The sequence below is a fragment of the Liolophura sinensis genome, chromosome 6, assembly GCF_032854445.1.
Source record: "Liolophura sinensis isolate JHLJ2023 chromosome 6, CUHK_Ljap_v2, whole genome shotgun sequence".
NCBI classification, from domain to species: Eukaryota; Metazoa; Mollusca; class Polyplacophora; order Chitonida; family Chitonidae; genus Liolophura; species Liolophura sinensis.
The window spans coordinates 14,026,013-14,045,591 of NC_088300.1; the positions used below are offsets into that span (position 1 = coordinate 14,026,013).

A 19,579-nucleotide genomic window follows, 5' to 3' on the forward strand; every position below is an offset into this window, starting at 1 on the left:
TAAGTTACCGAGCACACATATTTGCACTCCTTCTGTTTCGTGGACTCTCGCTTCTATATTAAGCGTCTGACAATAGAACAGAGGGTCAGCGGGATTTCCTCTGATGGGATGTGTACACATATTTATTGATGGGCTCCACGTCCAGCCTGCGGGACAAGTACCTTCGCCTGAAACACAAGTGTATAGATGTATGAGAAATAAAAATGAAACAGTTTGAAAATACTAGTATGGACAAACTGAAGGAGGGTCTGTATCAAGACAAGACATTGAAAACATTTTGATGCTCAGTACACCCACTTTCATGACATAATCCATCAATATTTGATGCATTTACTGATTTGATTATTTTTTAAGCCCCACTCAAGAATTTTTCACTTATACCTAACGATGACAGGCAGGTTTATGCGTGGGGGAAACCGAGCTGCCCCGGAATAAACCTCCGGCCTGTGGCAAGTTACTGGCTAACTTTCTCACCTCTTTCACGCACATCATTTTCTTTATTTAGTATACATAAACAGTGTTTCGGTGTTTTGATCTGAATTTCTGACAGAATGAGTTGGATGAGCTATGTTTTAAATGATCACTACGTCGAGAATGGCGAAACTACTTTGGACTTATGACGTTGGCTGGCTCCCAATGTCTGCATTGTTACGGCACCATGCCTAGAAACGATGTCCAAAAATGTTTGTAATTAAGACCATAACTACACCGGTGCGTACGGAATCCAACTGTGGATATCCTACAATTTACGCCTTTTGGAGACAGTATTAGGGATACCTGAAAATTTCTCGATCGCTTGCGTTCTGATAATAAATAATACCAATGCCATTTATTATTTCAGACCATGGTCTAAACATATAAACGCACGAAGAAATTTTAAATTATTTTCTCTCAGTATTCACAGTACGGGGTGTGTCCAACGTAGGCATCACGAAGAGCGTGAACCGTGATAACGACCACTCAGTTTTCACGCGGCCAGAGCCCTTGGATTATTGCCCTAAAATGTGAAAATCTGGTGGAAAGTGAAACACATTCAATCGATAATGAATACTTACCCTAACTGTTGAGTTAACACGTTATTTAACACTGGGAGAGAACAATATAAAATTGCTTCGTGCGTTTATATTTTCGTTGAGAATACATTATTTCAGAAACCGTTATAGACGAATATCTACTGTTTTACATGTTGTCCGCATGCTGTTACAGCTGATGCAACATTCTTACAGAATTTCTGTAATACATCAACTCGGTGATCAGTAGGTACCCACAGACAACAGTTAGTGACAGACTGACTCACCTTGAGCTAGTAACAGTAGTAGAGTTACTGCGCAGATTTTCTGTAACCCGTGGGAAGCCATTACTCACAGCTCGTCAGATTTCTCTTAGACAGTCATGTTTTACGATCCTTATATAGTTGTGTCTTATACACGTGTACACGCAACTGTCATACCATAATACACGCTGGTCACTGAACAAACAATGGACATCAAGATCGCCGCCATCAACAAAGGTCATGCGGCAACAACAATTATCTCAAGATGGCACTTAGCAGTTACTTCATTATGATTGATTAAGTCCGAGACATTACAGTTAGTGCAGCTCTCTTAGTGCCTTAGTTTGACCAGATCATTTCAAGTTCGACAACATCAACGGAATTACTATAAACAGATTTGACAGCTGTTTCTCAGTGTCAACAGATGGCGCTTTGAAGTGGTGCCGCCAATTGTTACTGGAATAAACGGTAAAATTCAGTATTTATCGCCAGCAGCCTATTCTTGTCTTTCAATTCAACTTTGTAAACTATTGTCAATAACAGGTTTTCACCTCTGATACACAGAACGTTCACCCCTCACTCTTAGATGCACCTAGATGAAACTTCAAAAATTATCGGCAGGAATGTCTTCTTTTCTCTGAATTCGACTATTATTCTCCAAGGGCTTCGCGCAGTCAAAGACAAGAAGACTCTGACAAGAAAGGTGCGGTGAACCATTGTCAGTGAGATATTCCCAATCTGATACACAGAGCGTTCACCTTTCTGACTTATCCAAGTACCTACATAAACGGCCATAGACACTAAACTTCCACTTTTATCGGCAGCAATGTGTTCGCATCTTTAAGTTCGACTTTTATTCTCGACGGACGCCTTGCAGTTGAAAACAACACTGATGAGAAAGGTGCAGTAGACTATTGTCAATAATAGATTTTCACATCTGATACACAGAACGTTAACCTATCACTGTTAGACGTACCTAAGCAATCGATCAGATAGTAAACTTATACTTCTATCGGAAGCAGTGTGTTCTTATCTTGGAATTTCACTGTTATTCTCGACGGGCTAAAGTCACTGAAGAGCAAGAGCGGTAAACGATTGTCAATCACAGATTTTCACATCTGATCCACAGAACGTTCACTTCCTTTACTTAAATATACCGAAATGTCAATGACGGCTTTAATATTTGTAGGCCGCAATGGGTTCTTTTCTAGAATTCGATTCTTAATTGTGACGGACACCCGCAGCTGATGAGAAAAGCAGATGCAATACACCATTGCAGATAAAATATTTTCAATTTTAATACCCAGAAAGATTATCTCTTATTTATAGTTATTCACATAGCTTCATCTTGGTTTCTTTCGCAGTAATTACATGCAAATATGTCGTCTATTAACATCAGGTTTTAATACATTGCAGCTCATATCTCTTTACACATCAGATCATAAGCCTGTAACGGCACTCTCAATGCTTCTTGTAGTTGTAAACGTGTACAAATGCATACCCAGTTAAAAGTCAAAATTTATGAGGATAAGCGCTCCCCACTCCCGGGATGGAGAGAATTCCCCTCTATATTCTCTAGTGGTGGAAGCGTAGACTCGAAACCAAGAGATCGCCGGTTCAAATCCCTAGCTGTCATACATGGTCCTAATTTTCTGCCAGTGTTATTTCAGTCCTATAAAGATATTAGTCAGGTCATAGCCAAGACTTTGAAAATGTTACTCGTTGTTGCCTCCCTTGCGGTTACAGAGGTTAAAACAAGGAGAAAGACCTGATTGTCCCGGTGTCAGTGTAATGTGAATGGGTGGGATGTCATGTCTGATGTCTTCAATATGATACTTCAGAGATGGCAGTACTTTGGCGGCAGTGTCTCCCTGCCACACGAAGACATAGCATATGCACACACTGTAACAACTCCTCGCTGTCATATGACTAAAAAATTGAAAAGTACGAAGGCTTTACGTAGGCGGGAAATGACACCCATTAGAAAGATTGTCAGGTGCTTAACAGCCAATGGCTTTCCTCCAGGCGTAAATCCTACCACATAAATAGAGAAAAACCCGTGTAACATCAAGAACAATACCATTAGAGGAACTAGAGGAATTTCGAAGCTAAAATCTAAATCACAAATTTGATAAAATATGATGTACGGATCATGAATTGCATATCCTACTTATCCTACAAGGGGTCTCTCTGACTTAGTGTTTAGCGTACTAGGGCAGCGCAGTGACTCAGGAATAAATAAATAAATCAGTGTCACTGAAATGTGCCATATATCACACTTCAGCATTCTGCCGGTGCCCCATTTGATGACGTCATGTTGTTCCTTTGTGAGGGGAGTGACGCTTTGGAGCTATGTGACGTCTCGCCTTCATGACGTAGTGATGTATCGTACAAACAGCAAGAAGTACACAGCAGTTACAGCCGCAAGACAACTCAATTGAGAAAGAAATCGTGTATTTCCAAAACAGCTGCCTTGCCGTCCATATATTCGTTCGTAACATAGCAATAATTATGTGTAGAGTAGGTACTGTATCCATCCAACCAACCCTAAATGAAATAACAGAATGACTGCATCAGTTATGTTGACCACAATACAACTGGATCATCAGGTGGAATACAACTGTATAGTGTTCAACATAACTAATGCGATCATTCTGTTATTCCATTCGGGGTTGGCCGGTTGGTTTATGTGACAAATGCTGAAATAAACCTCCATCTTCATCAGAATCTGGTGTACATGTTCCTACCTTACAGTACCAAGGGCGTCATCTGAATAACATTTATTTTTTTTTTAGGTTTGATATACCCGCTGAACAGTTTGTGTGATCTAACGTTTTTAACGTTTCGTTATATTTCAGAGTTTGGTAAAAGATGCTTATACTAGGTGGACGTCTGGACCTTTGGCTGCTTTTCGTGCTCTTGAATTTCGTGCTCATCCATTGTACACCGGAATGGCAGAATGGGAATATTTGAACGCATTTTGGACAGAGAGGAGACAGGATCGGAAAGGCTGTTTATCCGGAAACAGGGGGACAACAATCTGACCATGGCTCGGTGGTCCAAACACTTACCACCTGAGGCTTTCTCACCTATCAAGAAGATACAAAGACAGCACAATTCTCGAGAAGTTCTTTACCTGCCCAGAAAGCACATCTGTAAGATTTTGCCAGTCTCATACCACCGGCACAACGGACATATTTTCCAAAGATATCGTTATGGGAAAGGAAGAATCCCTCCTTCATTTCGAAATGCAAATAACAACGGATAGTTTGATAATTGTTTTGAGTCTCCTGTCACAGAAGATTGGTGGTCTCGGTAGCAAACTTGTGACGACATTTCTCGTATCCAGGCACCCATCATGTCTCACAGACACCTATCCACACAGCATACAGTCATCGGGGAGGGGGCTTTTGGTATCGTCTCCATCAGGATTCTGACCGGTGATAAACAGGTTGTCACCAAATCACTGGTTTTGTGACCACGATGTTTGGGGTGTCTTAATCAAGTGACTTTAGGATACCCATCGTACATATATTGTGCTTACGGTGTGACCTTGTATGATGTTCTCACAAAAGTACTCTATGATTTATCAAACCACACATGGCTGACATTCGTCAAACAGATGACCAGAACACTGAGAGATATTCACCGGAAAGGTGTTCCTCTGAAGGACCTGAAGGAAGACAATATGCTCCTGGATTGCCGATCTCCAGAGGTCCGGCTTATCTACATAGATTTCGGACTGGCAACGTTCGAACAGGAGAGTGTATGGTATTTCCGAGGAAGAGGTGCAACTCTGTGGTCACCTGGCCCCGGAAGTTCTGACCTGTTAGCCGACTCGATCGTCCTCAGGTGTGTATATCCTATGCAGGATGATGAAGAACAATTCATTCGAATGTGACCTGTGTGGAGTATGTGAGATAGCCGATAGTTGTCTGGATTTTGAGACTGAAAGGCCCGGCATTGACTGTCTGAGACTCGGTGGACCGACTCGATCCATGTCTGACGGCTTTTTGATTTATTTTTAAATTATCTTTGGAATTGGCTATTTCAATTTGATACAAATACTATGTCCAAAATGCGTAATATTAGTCATGACATCTAATTTGTTCTTTGACATCTCCTATGCGGAATGATGAATGTATACTTTCAGAATGTTTAACATTTAAAAATATTAAACATGGCTTTGTCATTTGTTGTTATGATTTATGGCGTTAACCATCTGAACCAGCCTTGGCCCTCGATGTTATGATTCAAGTGTGGATTCAACCATGTAAAACCCGTGGAGCCGAACAATCGCTTGCCTTATTACAGTGGTTTTGTCGTTAAATTAATTGTCTTAATACTCTAGTACTTTACATCGAAATTAATGACTCCTTGGATCCTGAAATTTTCACACAACCTATGTTTATACATTTGACCTCAATAGCTGTCTTAGACTTAAGTCTTAACTTTAAAATGGTTTTTGCGCTAAAATTGTGACTCACATTAAGAATTTTTTATCTAAATAAAAATTCAAATCTAAGTATAAGAATAATTCTAGAAGTTAAGACAAAATTTGATTTAAATCTAAGGCAGCTTCGTGATCCCGGGGCAGCAGCTATAACATGAGTTATTTTGTTATTCCTTTTGTTTTTTGGCCGACGAAAGAAATCTAATGAAAGGGACGGTTGTCTAGACTCGCATGAATTCAGTCCCCTTTAAGACGGCTTCATAGTTAGCTACGGCAGAACGGCGACATAAACAAACGTAATTCAGATAATTCCATGGCTCAAATTACAAGTTTAAAACCGCTGTAGAGCCTTTGGCATAGGCGCCGTATTGGAATCACGCCATCCACCGCCATGTCGGCTATGTAAGTCAGTTGGTTTTAACTGGGTGGGCTATGTACTCGATTTTCCGTTAGTCGCGAAAGTAAATTCAAAATGGAAGGAATAAATAAAGCTCTATTATTTATTATCATACATAAACAAAATTCTCAAATAAACAGACGTAGCACGAAACAGGTAAAATGCATGACTGGTTTTTCAAATAAAGGAGATATTACACTGGCTTAACAGCCACTAAAATTGTCGAAAATGTACCAATACCACATGCAATGCCTAGAAATGTACCAGTCATCGCCAAACATTTGCCGCCATGACACACCGTCCCAGATTCATCCCCAATAGCGGACTCATAAAATACACCAAAGGCCTCTTGCATACACAAAATTGCAATTGCCAAGATAGTGTCGGCCAGACCGTATATTTTACCATGGTTGACCAAGTCGTAGTTTTCACAAGTTAAAACATTGATAAGTCCATATACCCCTCGGGCCAGCCCAGTTGCAAGACTAGCTATAATTATATGCAAAACGGATGTTAAGTTAATGGTCCAGAAAAACAAACCAAACACGGACAATGTTGCAAATGTTCCACAAATGAGAACTCTGACAAACGTTGACTTAATGCAGTCAACGAAATATCCCATGAGCAATCTGGAAAATCCTTGGCAGAATCTATGGAGAACTATCAGCAGCGTGGAATACGAGGCCATATCCAATGACTCTGCAAAAAACGGCACATTAGTTTCAAATGCCACACCGACACCGAGGACAAGGGCAAAGGATATTGCAAAGAGTAGAATGTCTCTTCGCCATAGAAGTTCCATATAGGTATAAATCCGTTTTGGGTTGCCTCCCCCTTGGTACATGTTCGCCATCTTGGGATTCACATGCAAGGAAGAAGGCGAAATTTTTTCCAAACTACAGTGTAACGGACTGCAGCAAAACAAGATTCCATTGGAAGTTAACAGTGCTCCAAGAAACATAAGGAAACGGGTCAGATTTGCTTGCTTCTCCACCAAGTATTGGCTTCCAGAAAAATAGAAATTGAAGAAGGCTACAGAACCAAGGGGTCCAATGGTGTACAAGGTTGCTAAAAACGCCAGTGCTTTCCCCCGGTGCGATTCTGAGTACGTGTTCAACCCAGATACCATAGTGGGAAACAAGATGAAACTTTTCCCGTGACCTACAACATACAACAAAATCATGGTGGAAAATGCATGTACACATGACGGGAAATTGGACAACAGACGTATTTTACATAAACATTTCAGGCAGTGTATTTGAAATAGTTTGAATCGACGCATTTTATACCTTCCCAATCTATGTGTATATTATGCAAGGGTGGTTATATATCTGGTTTTCTTCCTAAAATATTCATATATTCCGATATAGTCGTTTAAATAAACCATAAACCGGGCATAAGCCATACACCCATACAAATTCTCTCCGATTTATTTCATTTGCAGTCAAGGCGAGAGGGATCCTACTATCAACCAACAACCAAAGCTTCTAGAGATCAGTGAGAATAATAGTCAAAACAGAGTTTCATTTTTCTACTTTAAATTGTTTTTCGAGCGAGTGAATTTTTTTCGCTTTTGCTGTGCGATTGAAGTCACTCCGTTGAAGTTACTGTTGTATTTAGACATACCTGCTGCTAGAAACAGCAAGGAAAGTGCGATGTACCGTCCCTGAAACAAGCTGGGTACAAGGCTGACTAGAGTGACAAGAGTCCAGGAAATGACTGTCAGACAGACACCACGCAGGGCCGTCCGCCGTGGACCTAACCTGTCATAGTAGTATCCTGGAACCAGGTTCAGACCAGTGCCCACAAAATACATGGACGACACCAGCTCGACTTGGGAGAAAAAGAAAATAATCGTTAGAGGCTTTTACAATACGACACCTCAGTTAATGCTTGCATACAGCAGACGCAATATGGCACCTGTCACGGACATTATGGAGGACATTACAAAATGTACCTGTATCTTTGTTAAGAGATTGCGTGTCAGTTTGGTGTGAGTGAAGTACGATGGAGCTAGGGCTGGACGTCGTGTCTTATATACGGTGTCCGACATGATGGTTCATTGAGGCATCATCATATGTAATACAAATAAAACGCATGTTATATAAGGCAAGTGGTGTCATTAGGAAATTAAAAATGGGGACGGGGGTCAACTATCACAGAATATTTAGATTGCCGTAGAACTATATGTATTCTTCAACAGACAGACGTGGGAAATAATGTAGGCATATCTCGAGTTACGTAGGTCAGGTATGTTATCTGACTGTGCACGCTCAGTGAATCTTCTTGCATTGACTCAAGCAGCTTATCCAGTATCGGCATGGGGAGTGGAATGATAACTGCTTAACGCCAGGTCCACCAGGCTGACTTACTCTCCTGTCGTACCTGAGAAGTTCTGGCAGCAACATACGGATGGTTGTGGGTTTCCCCCGGGCTCTTCTCGGTTTCCTCCCACCATAATGGTGGCCGCCGTCGTATATGTGAAATACTCTTGAGTATGGCGTAAAACACCCATCAATAAATGGGGCCATGTTAGCAACATTTTACTATCAGCCATGCCCTTGTCGAACTTACACGCACAGAGTTTACATATGTATATGAAAGTCATGCCATTCACATATAGTACGCTATAAATAGCCTACTGCATTTGTAGATCTCAGGCAGGTCTTAAGATATGGCTGAATATATGGAACAGTGTGTACTAATGTAGGCCTCCGATCTAGCTCTCTTAGATATATAGGCCTACAGTTCACCTGGGGATACGCCATACAGGTGTATACGCCTAGATGCGTGTTTCACATACGACTATAGCTTTTATACCCGAGTTATTTTGAGTTATATTTACCTTCAGTTTGTGTCAGTCGGAACACAGATTTCACACTTTCCCCAATCACATTAAAACTGAACGCAAAACTGCTGAAAAAGACGCCCACCGCACATATGGTGATGTGGGCGGCGTGCCGAGAAGCACTGGTCATAACTGTCCCATCCACTACAACAGACATCCCGTAAATCGGACGACAAGATGATTGTCATCGCCCAGTCCATCAGAAATGATGTCCTCCTCTAATAGGCCTATACTAGTGTGGGAGAACGAACAACCAGGCCTGGTATATGTTATCGCCCGCTGGACAACGGAATAACGACAACACGTCCAGACTCAACGACATAGTCAAAGAGGGAAACGCCGTTACTTAGCATATGCTTGGACAACTGCATGTATCCCAGTTCATTAATTAGAGAATGGGCATGGATGTAGGTCCCTGTACTCCAGTATGACCCGGGTGTGCATGTATGTAAACACATCGTGTACTGTATATACATGTCAAGATATGCATATAGGGCGCCTATATACTCGTACCTGTATAAAAGGCCTATACCCCCCACAGCGATATAGTCATCCGCATGCAGGATTGTGTATAGGCCTATATTTATGATATCAATGTGCCTAACATCGATATTTCCCGCTACACCCTCACATTGCATTTTACACTTTAGTTATTACACAGCCGTGTACGTATATGTGACCCACCATTTATTATTGCTAATAAATATATGCTGTCAGTCGCTTGATGAAACATGTCATGATTCCCAACTCGAAATTCGTCTCTATTAGTGTGTGTTTCATTTTACTATATAGCACAAATTTTATACTCTCAAATTAAAGGTGTAGTATACCCAATAGATGATAATATATATATATATATATTATAAGATGTGTAGACATCATATTCTAATCAGTGTATTATCAATACGATATATTGCACGATATTAACTTTGGTTGCAGTTGAATAAACCTGGATTAAATATACGCTTTAGATGTACATACTGCAGATCTGTGTGGTGCAAATCTGGTGAAGGCTATAATTGCATATATAACTTTTAACCTATAACTTTTGGCAGCAACCTGCGGACTGCCGTGGTTTTCCAAGGGCTCTGCCCGCTTTCCTGTCACCATAATGTTGACCGTCGTCTCATAAGTGATATAGTCTTGAGTGCGGCGTAAAAACCAATAAAACGAATTAATAAATCAAATATTTTACCCAGCAGATCTTACGTGTTAAAGATCGATACATGATGGACAGCTGTAGTTACCAGTGCCACCAATTCGTTTTCTACAACAGCCCTTTATAGTTTCACAGGCTATTCGTATTCGTGTATACAATAACAAAGATAAACATCTATAGCCCAGCCGTTTATCAGTCATGACGTTCCGCACATTTACATGACTTCGTCTGATTCCATGGCTTAAATTCAAATGAATTTTCAAGAATTCTGTTTTCAATAATAATCACAAAATTCTAGTCAGGCAAATTTCCTTTTTTTTTAACATATAAGAAGTTATATTAATAAAGTCAATGCCCTTTATATATGCTTGAGTTTGATAACAGCGTTGCATGTTTTTAACGTTTAGCTAGGCATTCTTCAATTTATATTCGTTCATTTATGACTGTTTAGTTAGTGGGCCTAGAAGAAAGACCCTTTCAATCGTTCATTTATAGGCATATGTGTCTAGACTTGAAAAGTATAGCGCACAGTGGCCGAGTGGGTAAGGACCAACAGTACAAATCTCGTCAGTTTCTATCAATATGGTAAAAGAAAGGTGCTCTCACATAGCTAGTCATCAGGTTTGGTATATGGGAAAACTTTGGAAGCATAAATACAGAACAGCAACATACATTTCGTCTTCACACAGCTGTATTCATGTCCTCAGCCCGACTACAGTAAAATACATTTGAAACACCACCACCAGTGGTGGTCTATATATACACAATCTAACCAACTGTACAAGTATACCCGTACACACCGTTACATCTCCAGCTACTCTCGCTGTCACCCCTAAGATATTTGCTCCTCTGTATTGTAAGTCTTCCCACACAGTAATATTGTAACCAGCAAATTTTAACAGCTCAGGTGAGTAGGTTAAACAATGACAACTGAAACGGTGAGAGTACGTTATTTTGGATGAAAATGGGGAGAGTTGTAAATATAGGGTTGTTACTTAAGATGTTTGCTCAGGTTATCCTCGATATTTCGCCGCTTTCATACACTTAAAAACAATCCGCATGTTTGGATTCAAGGAAATTATATTCTACGGTTCTTACTTTATTATTTCATACCAGACTTGTTTTTAAGGACAAACCTTATATTCATTTATTTATTTGATTGGCGTTTTACGTCGTACTCAAGAATATTTCCCTTATATACGACGGCCGTCAGCAGTATTAATGGAGGAAACCGTGCATAACCTGGTGGGAAATCTATGACAATCCGCAAGGCTCCAGCAGATCTTCCCACGTACGACCGCAGAGGAAGCCAGCAAGAGCTGAACTCGAACCCACAGCGACGAATTTGGTGAGAGGCTTCTTCATCTGCGCTAGCACGCTAACCCAAAAATGTCAACGTTCTATATCCAGTACTCCACGATTTTCCAGTGTTTTCGAGAACACTGTTCGAGGTCTAAGATGCCTTAATTGGTTTAATTTCATGTGCTATCGCCTATATTTTTTGACATGGTCACCCTGTGTAATATCCTACATATACCGGTGTATATTATTACGTTTAGTATATGTCCGGGTCTGTGGTATCACTGCATGAGTCATAAGATTAACTGGGAATTATTCCCATCTACAGAATCATGGGCTTGAGTGTAGTATATAGATTTATGTAGAAAAGATTATAGATATGATTATAATTAACGTTTGCGCACAGCAATTTGCTCCAAGCCGTGAACATAGCAACGCATAGTGTCGTTACGTCCTAACGTATTTGTCGTCCGACGATGGCCAAATTGTGTGCATTTGCGTGTTTTACGCAATTTGTCTAATGTCATCTGTGACTGACTTATGTCATGCACGCAGGCGACATTTGCTTTACATAGGGGGAAAGCCATGTGAAGAGCATATATAAGTCCTATACATAATGTAATTTGTTGTTACAAACGTTTTCATCTAACTCATTTTGAAGCCCCATATCGCAAATTTTCCTCAGATTATTACCCATCCTGTAGGCCATATTCTCATCCTTAGTCGGTAATATAAAATGAATAGGCCTACGGTTAACCCCTAGAACAAAATCCATCTGCTATTTTGTCATATTTGGTGTCCGCAAAGTTTACTGTAAAGATAAACGTTTCATCCTTTTTTTAGGTGGAGTGCTATAGATTTATAAAAACGAAGACGTCATCGTGATGGGCTGGGAAAGGAACATTTCACGTCAGTAAACTGAAGTCAACGTCCTGTTGCTGGGCGCCTGGCAAGGCCCGATCGTTATCGACCAACATGTTGTGCATAGGCCTCCCTACATCTATTTCTGTTGGTCATACCTAGGTCCACCACACCTAGGTCTAGCATACATGTGGCCATAACTTGCCAAGCCGGGTCGGTAGTTTAGCTCAGGCACCTCAAATTCATCCACCCATATATCTGATAGAATTCTTGAGTATGCCATCAAACGACAATCAAATAAATAAATTAATACAACTATTTCTATTATCCTTTAGAGCCTATAGGCCTAGGTCTATTATATAAGCCTACAGTAGTCATACGTGTCAAGATGAGAGATAACAGCTAGGTTTAGTTTTGGGAGATAATTGCTTAACTTTTCACCTTACATTATATGACAACAATTTGCGTACGGGCCGGCGACAAAATGTGTTGCTATACATGTACCCCGCGACCCCTCAACAGCTGTGGTACGTTGCCAAGGGAGATAATGCAAGCAGCTGAGATATTTATATACCACCCCTAGTATTTCTCGCACTACACCGCGTGAATCGATTCCGAGCTTAACAACGGTCATAGCGATGGCAGACGGTAGGTATCTGTCTTTAAAATTTATTGGAAAACTAAGTTTATTTTGACTTCCCAGTGCGTCAAGTGTTTTATTTTCTACCCTGAGAACATGACCATGTCCAGTAATTCACAATATCGTGGCCACAAAGTATTTTAATAGTTCAAATATATTGCAGATACAAAGAGCTGTTGTTGTTGTTGTTGTTGTGTTCAAAAACAATAAATGCAGTCAGTATTTCATTGCGTTAGTTAGTAATAGTATTGATACTTCACCTTTGATACTCTCAAATGTGCTGCGATAATGTTTGGAATCAGTAGGTTTATGTAAAACGTGATAACCGAATGCGGCTTTGATGGGTTCTACTACATCGAACTTCCTGTTCCGATAGTTGTCGAAAAATGGTGTCCAAACTCATAAACCCATTAATGTCAGTTATTATAAGCCAGTTTAACATGGCTTCATGGATTTAAATATTAGAGCTAAAATACATTTCCATGTAATACAGTAGCCCGTTAATACTGGCTACTGTCGTATAAGTGAAATTTTAATAAGTACGTCTTGAGAACAGCGTAAAATTAATTAATTTTATTTTTTTCTCACCCAGACCTTGCTGTTTTTCCAACGACTGTAATTCTAGCGGGTGTCAAACAAGTCAAATATCTTGAGTATAGCATCAAACTGCAATCAAATAAATAAATCTGAAATTATTTTATTTTTATTGGTATGGCAATGAGTGCCAAATAAAACTGTTTTCATTTTATTCAGCAGATCAAGCAAATGCAGTTCCTGCTACGGGCGAAGCTGTAACAGAATCAGTTGAGAACACACAGCCAGAGATTCCAGAGAATGTGCAGGTAGTTTAAGCACTTTCATTTTTCTTTTCTATCTCCACCAAAGGAGGTTTATTTTTTGGCCAAAGTTTAGTTTTTCTTTCTGCCTGTCTGTCTGTAACTTTACAGTAAAAGTGATATACAGATTTAGATACAGTACTGCAGCTCTTCTACTGATAAGCTGATGAATAGAGAGCTACAGAGAAAGAGTTAGCGAAAAGAGGTGGATGTCATGTGGAGCATAAATTCAGACCTTGAAAGGAAAGGTGCGCAATTCACTCTCACTCGCAATCGTGCACCCTAATAGAGAGAGTGATTCATTGCACCCCCTTTCTGTGAAGTGTTCAGTATTTTATTTCATTTATTTCAACAAGATTCAACTCATGTTCACTGAAAATGTTGTGAACCAGAAGACCATATCATGACGGCGTCCATCTTAACTGAGAGAGGCAACAAGGGAAATTTTGTGAATTTATCCACCTTTTCTGGGGTGGAATGAGAGTGACATTGGCTATGACACGAGTGATGTATAAGGGCGTGTTTTGGTGACTAAAGTACATTGTAGAACCTGCAGAAAATACTCTGATAAAAGTCAGAGCAGAGAGTAGAATCTGCAGGAAAGCACGTGGGGACACATACATTCAAACGGGACAAACCATGTGACAAAGCACAATGTCACCAGGCATTTGTTGTCAACAGTAATGTTATAACGGGTGTGATAGCATGGCATTTGCTGTTACCACAACAATATGAAGCATTGGTATTTCTTCAATACAATGTTTTCCTCTGTGTTTGTGTATTGCTAAAAATTCATACGTGTCCAGTTGAGGATGGTCACCAACAGTAAACAAAAAAATTAAATGAGTTTTAATTATTATGGTTAAGGCTTGTGGTGATGAATTTATATGAGATATTCTTTATGCATTGATCAGCCAAACCTTGGTATCTCTACCTATCAGTGTGTCATTATTTAATGATGTCGTGGATTGAGATTCCTTTTACCTGTTCATACCTATTCACTGTGTACTTTAACTAAGACTACATATATCTGAGGTCACATTTTTTCCTCACAATAGAAAGACAGGTACATGTGATTCACATCTGCATAGCTTCCCTTATTTCACGACATGGAGCGAATTACTGCTCCCAACGACTCCCCTTAGCAAACTGTATGGAGTGTTTCACCACTCCCCTTCCATTTCGTTATTTCGTGTTCTGATAAAATATTAATAGCACATATACATGTACTGTATGTGGTGGTGGAGGAAAATATACCTTGAAAGGCAGTGCAAGACATGGCTTTATTGAAAAGGGGCGTTGTTATTGAATTGTATGCCCTTACTGTTTCTATGTAGTGATTAGATAAGGATCTGTATCTAAACAGCTGAGTTACCTGCCCACTTTCGTTGCATTTCACGCTGATAAAATCTAATTTCACTCTTAGGAGAGCTAGAGTACTGTATGGTCTAGATCAGGGTAGGCCAAGGCTACCCTTTGTCAGTGTACATGGCTGTGTGCTTCATGGCATCGTAGCATTATGAACTGTCTCACAGGGTTTTTCTTGTGGTCAGTAATTTAGAATTTGCTTATCCCAGAGTGGCCATAAAATTTATTTGCATCACAACATGAAATCAAGGAAAAGTCTTGATTCCAGAGCAGTACAGCAAGCAAGAGATGAGTCACAAACTTCATCCACAGCAGTAGGCCTCTTTGTGCGGTTTTCGGTTTTTCTTGTGATGTGAAACCTCATTGTCAACAAAAGTTAGTTACAAAGAACAGGATAGTTATATGAATAGTGGCAGAAGAATTTGAATCACCTTGAATCACTAGCTTAACCTAAACTGTTTTAGGTTAAGCTAGCCATCTTCTTACATGCTGCCTATTATCAAAGGTTTGCATGCATGTGTCTGTCTAGTGACAGTTTCTGTAGCTTCAGATATCTGAGTGATCTCCCTTTACCAGACACAAAACGTTCATGATGGCTAGACAAACATTTCATGTATGCAGTATTTGGGGGCCTCCGTGGCTCATTTGTTTTAATGAGCTTTTCACCAATGCGGTCGCTGTGAGTTCAAGTCCAGCTCATGCTGGCTTCCTCTCCGGCCATAAGTGGGAAAGTCCGCCAGCAACCTACAAATGGTCGTGGGTCCCTCCTCCCCCCCAAAGCTGTGCCCGCTTTTCTCTTACCATAATGCTGGCCGCCGTCGTATAAGTGAAATATTCTTGAGTACGGTGTAAAACATCTGTCCAATAAATAAATAAATGTATGCAGTAATTAAGCCCAAATCTGACTTTTCGTTGCTGTGATCAGTTAGCCATTTTTCTCCTTCTGAATGTGTTACATGTAGATAATTTTTGAGGCATAAAATATGCCCCTTATCTGGAGCATTGTAAACACGCTCAGTATAATGTATGTGATATGTACATATGTGAATCCAAAGGAGTGGATTTGTACAAGGTGTTTTTAAGCATTGATGTTGTTGTGGATTGAAGTCAGGAGGTTTGTCCAGATGTACATAGTAAGATGCAGTGATTTTTATGCTGGGTCTGAATTTATTTGTGCTGGTGTTGGAATGGACTGATAATGTTGTGGTGTAACCCTATATGTTGGAACAACACTGAAGTAGGACCTGTGGTATATTAAGTGAGATGTTCTGTAGTATGGCATACTACACCAATCAAATAAATAAATGAATAAATAAATAAGTAAACAAATGTTTAGGATTTAATACGTAAAATTGACTTCGATTTGGCCGTGTACATACTTGGTTTATTTTTCTTTGCAGAAGATCATAGCCAGTGAAAAAGATGGTGAGGTACCCGCCAAAAGGCCCAAAGTAGATTTACAGTCATTACCCACCCGAGCATATTTAGACCAGACTGTTGTTCCAGTGTTACTCCAAGGAATGTCAGTATTGGCTAAGGAAAGGTGAGAAACTGGTTGTTATTGCTGGATTTTATGAATGGACTTTTATTTATTAGTTAACATCACATCATTGTATTTCCATGGCCAAGTAGTCAACAGTGCTCTCTCATGTGGTCGTATATGTGAAGTTTGCTGGAGACTGCTTGGCTTCCACAAATATGACATGTCACATGTGGACATGTGGCTCACTGGTATAACTTGCTCAAGGTAGGTGGTTTACTCTCCATAGGCACTAGCTGCCAGCATACATGTATAGACAACACAAAAAAAAACAACACAATTTTTCTCATGTACATGTACCAGAATGCATGGACCATATACCGACATGTTACTGATTATGTTGAATTCAATTCTGAGATTTCTGAATTTTATATCTTCAGGTTAGTTTTATGTGATAGTCATTCTTTTGTCAGCAGTGTTTTTGTGTTTGTAAGAATGCTTTCTAAGAATATATTATTTTTCTTTTTCACAGGCCTCCAAATCCTATTGAATTCCTTGCAGCTTATTTATTGAAGAACAAGAATCAGTTTGAATGAGAGAGTTAATCATCATTGTAAATAAACCATGAGATGTTTTGCTCGATATAACAGACTGGCATGTCCAACAAATTTTTATAACACCTCTTAGATGGACAAACAAAAAGAGTCAAGTTTGTCATTCTCAAATGCTAATTGAGAAAGTATTGACTGCTCAAATTGGAAACTTGAATGTTTAAGTCTTGCAGGTATTGTCCTCTAGCATACATTAAGCATTCTTTAACAAAACCTGAAAGAAAATCAACAGACTTTTAACTACATATATAATCTTTGTATACGGCACATGTTACCTTCCCTTATGTTGTCACTGTTTTAAAGTTGAATTGCCCTGTAATAGGAAAACTTTTTAATGCAGTAAGTGCTCAACTAAATGAGTATTTGTAGGGAATGCTTAAAGTTGAACATTGTGTAATGGTTGGCCCTATTCAGTCCACTGCAAGGTGGTGCAAGGTGGGTACCCATGGCTGACAGAATTTGTGTGAATGTAATTTTATAATGAATACAGACATTTTCCCTCAAGTCTGCTCATCTGAATGAATTTTATGTACTCCCTTTCAACTCTCTTTGCAAAGGTCTCCCTTTTTGGCTGATAGAGATTTACATTTGTCAAGTGTTTCAGTTTGTATCTTAGCAATGAAATTTTTATTTTTTTTTTCAAAGATAAATTTCAACCATGTCGTATCAAAATTACTTTCATTTGAAGTGAAGGTCACGTTGAAGTGAAGTTTTCAGTGTGTAAATATTGGTTATTTAAATTTGATAAAAACTTAATTTATTTTTTTTAAGTTACTCTTAGGACCATACTACTACTATGTTAGTATGACATTGAAAGCTCTGTATTGACGACCTGGATAAAGCAAACCCTTTGGAAAATTTAGAAGACAATGAAATGTCTCCATCCATACTTTAGTCAAAACTACTTCCATACCACAAAAGATGAGTGTATTGGTTTTGGTTGTTTAAGTATCATGCTTGATGGTTAAATATTCCAAAAGCAAATGAATTTGCAAACTTTGCACAGAAAACATTTTTCAGTTATGTCCCTCAACTTGATCAAATCCCAGTTGAGGCTTCTCAGCTATACCAAGGGAGCATATCCCTATACCAATGTTCAGTGTTTCAGTTGCTGTAAGTACTATGTATAGATTACTTCATTGATGTTTGGTGAGAATTAAACAATATAGTAAGAGGCATTCGCCAAGATTAATATGGCATAATCCGAGCCAAACATCGTGTGACTCACTGCGGATGAAGTGTACATTTCTGATAAAAGGTACATTGCAATATTGGGCGTCGGTAATGCTTGTGCTCTGTGGGCCATACTAGCCTTATTATTGGAGTAATTCGCCGAGATAAGTGGAGGATTTCAGTAATTGGACAGATGGTATGCACCTCAGGATTTCATCACTATTTTCATCTGACTACAGGATATATTGTACAAGAGAGATGCTGTACATATTCTATAGAAAATTGAAGCTGCACGTTATGACTTGTTGGTATTCTGATGTAAGGTAACACTTGGATGGTGGTGGAACTTTAACTGGTGGAACCAGGTTAATGAATTGACCCTAATCCACACCTTTTCAGTAGGATAAATTTTGGCTATCATTTTGAAATTCTTTGTTTATTGTACAGTCATGAGTGTCTCTTTAGGGATCAAATGGTGGAAGTTTTAACATGTGAAAAAAAATCTGTACATTCTTAATAAATTTTTCTGATAATATAATTGAATCGTCAAAACATTTGATCTCATAGCATTATGTTCCATATTTAGGAAGTACAAGGATGTCCTTGTGTCCTAGTTTTGTGTAACCTGAAGGCTACATTTGTCTGACAATATTTTATTTCCAGCGTACAATATGTGTATGTTCACTTGAATAAACAGTGGCTGTTATTCAGCTGTTATATGGTGAATTACTCTTGCCATTGTATTTTCCTTTTGTGAATCAATATATTCTAGATTGAGCAAAACTCAATGCACAACATGCACCTTTTGCTTCCATACATCTGGTGAGCAGGTTATTCACTTTGAATGCATAATATTGAACATGTATGTTACTTGGCCTGTCCAATTTGTTTAACATGGTATCGTCTAGGAAATAAGACTCCTGGAAGAAAGGTGTTGACGTCTCCTGCTGTAGCTTTATTATGTCTATTTAATATTTAACTCCATTTACCCATAGAAAGTTGTAAAGCACAAATTTTGTGGAAGACTCCTCAATACGACCTCCCCATCCCCGCCTGCATATTATATATACATGCAAGGGGTTATGCAATTGTCGTCTCTTTATCCATCCGTCCAAAAACCATTTCATGCCAGTGCAATTTAACTTCCCCTCCAGTTTTTATCTCATGGTTGATTACTAAGT

General features: G+C 39.3%; 2 protein-coding genes across 3 annotated transcripts; one reads left to right on the forward strand and one right to left on the reverse strand.

Annotated features, from left to right (window-relative positions):
* Positions 1-6,316: 6,316 nt before the first annotated feature.
* On the reverse strand, positions 6,317-9,128 carry LOC135466917 (uncharacterized). The gene is made up of 3 exons (XM_064744668.1): positions 8,969-9,128; positions 7,750-7,956; positions 6,317-7,284 (listed from the first exon to the last, which is right to left on the reverse strand). Exons 1-3 carry the CDS (start codon positions 9,126-9,128, stop codon positions 6,317-6,319), a joined length of 1,335 nt encoding a protein of 444 aa, XP_064600738.1.
* Positions 9,129-12,901: 3,773 nt separating this feature from the next.
* On the forward strand, positions 12,902-19,116 carry LOC135468123 (protein dpy-30 homolog). Of its 2 annotated transcripts, none has more exons than XM_064746196.1 (4): positions 12,902-12,938; positions 13,687-13,772; positions 16,535-16,677; positions 17,147-19,116. In XM_064746196.1, exons 1-4 carry the CDS (start codon positions 12,929-12,931, stop codon positions 17,208-17,210), a joined length of 303 nt encoding a protein of 100 aa, XP_064602266.1. In that variant the 5' UTR covers positions 12,902-12,928; the 3' UTR covers positions 17,211-19,116. The 2 variants fall into 2 exon arrangements, with proteins under 2 accessions (XP_064602266.1, XP_064602265.1); XM_064746195.1 differs by having other exon boundaries at positions 12,904-12,938; positions 13,684-13,772.
* The last annotated feature ends 463 nt before the right edge of the window (positions 19,117-19,579 follow it).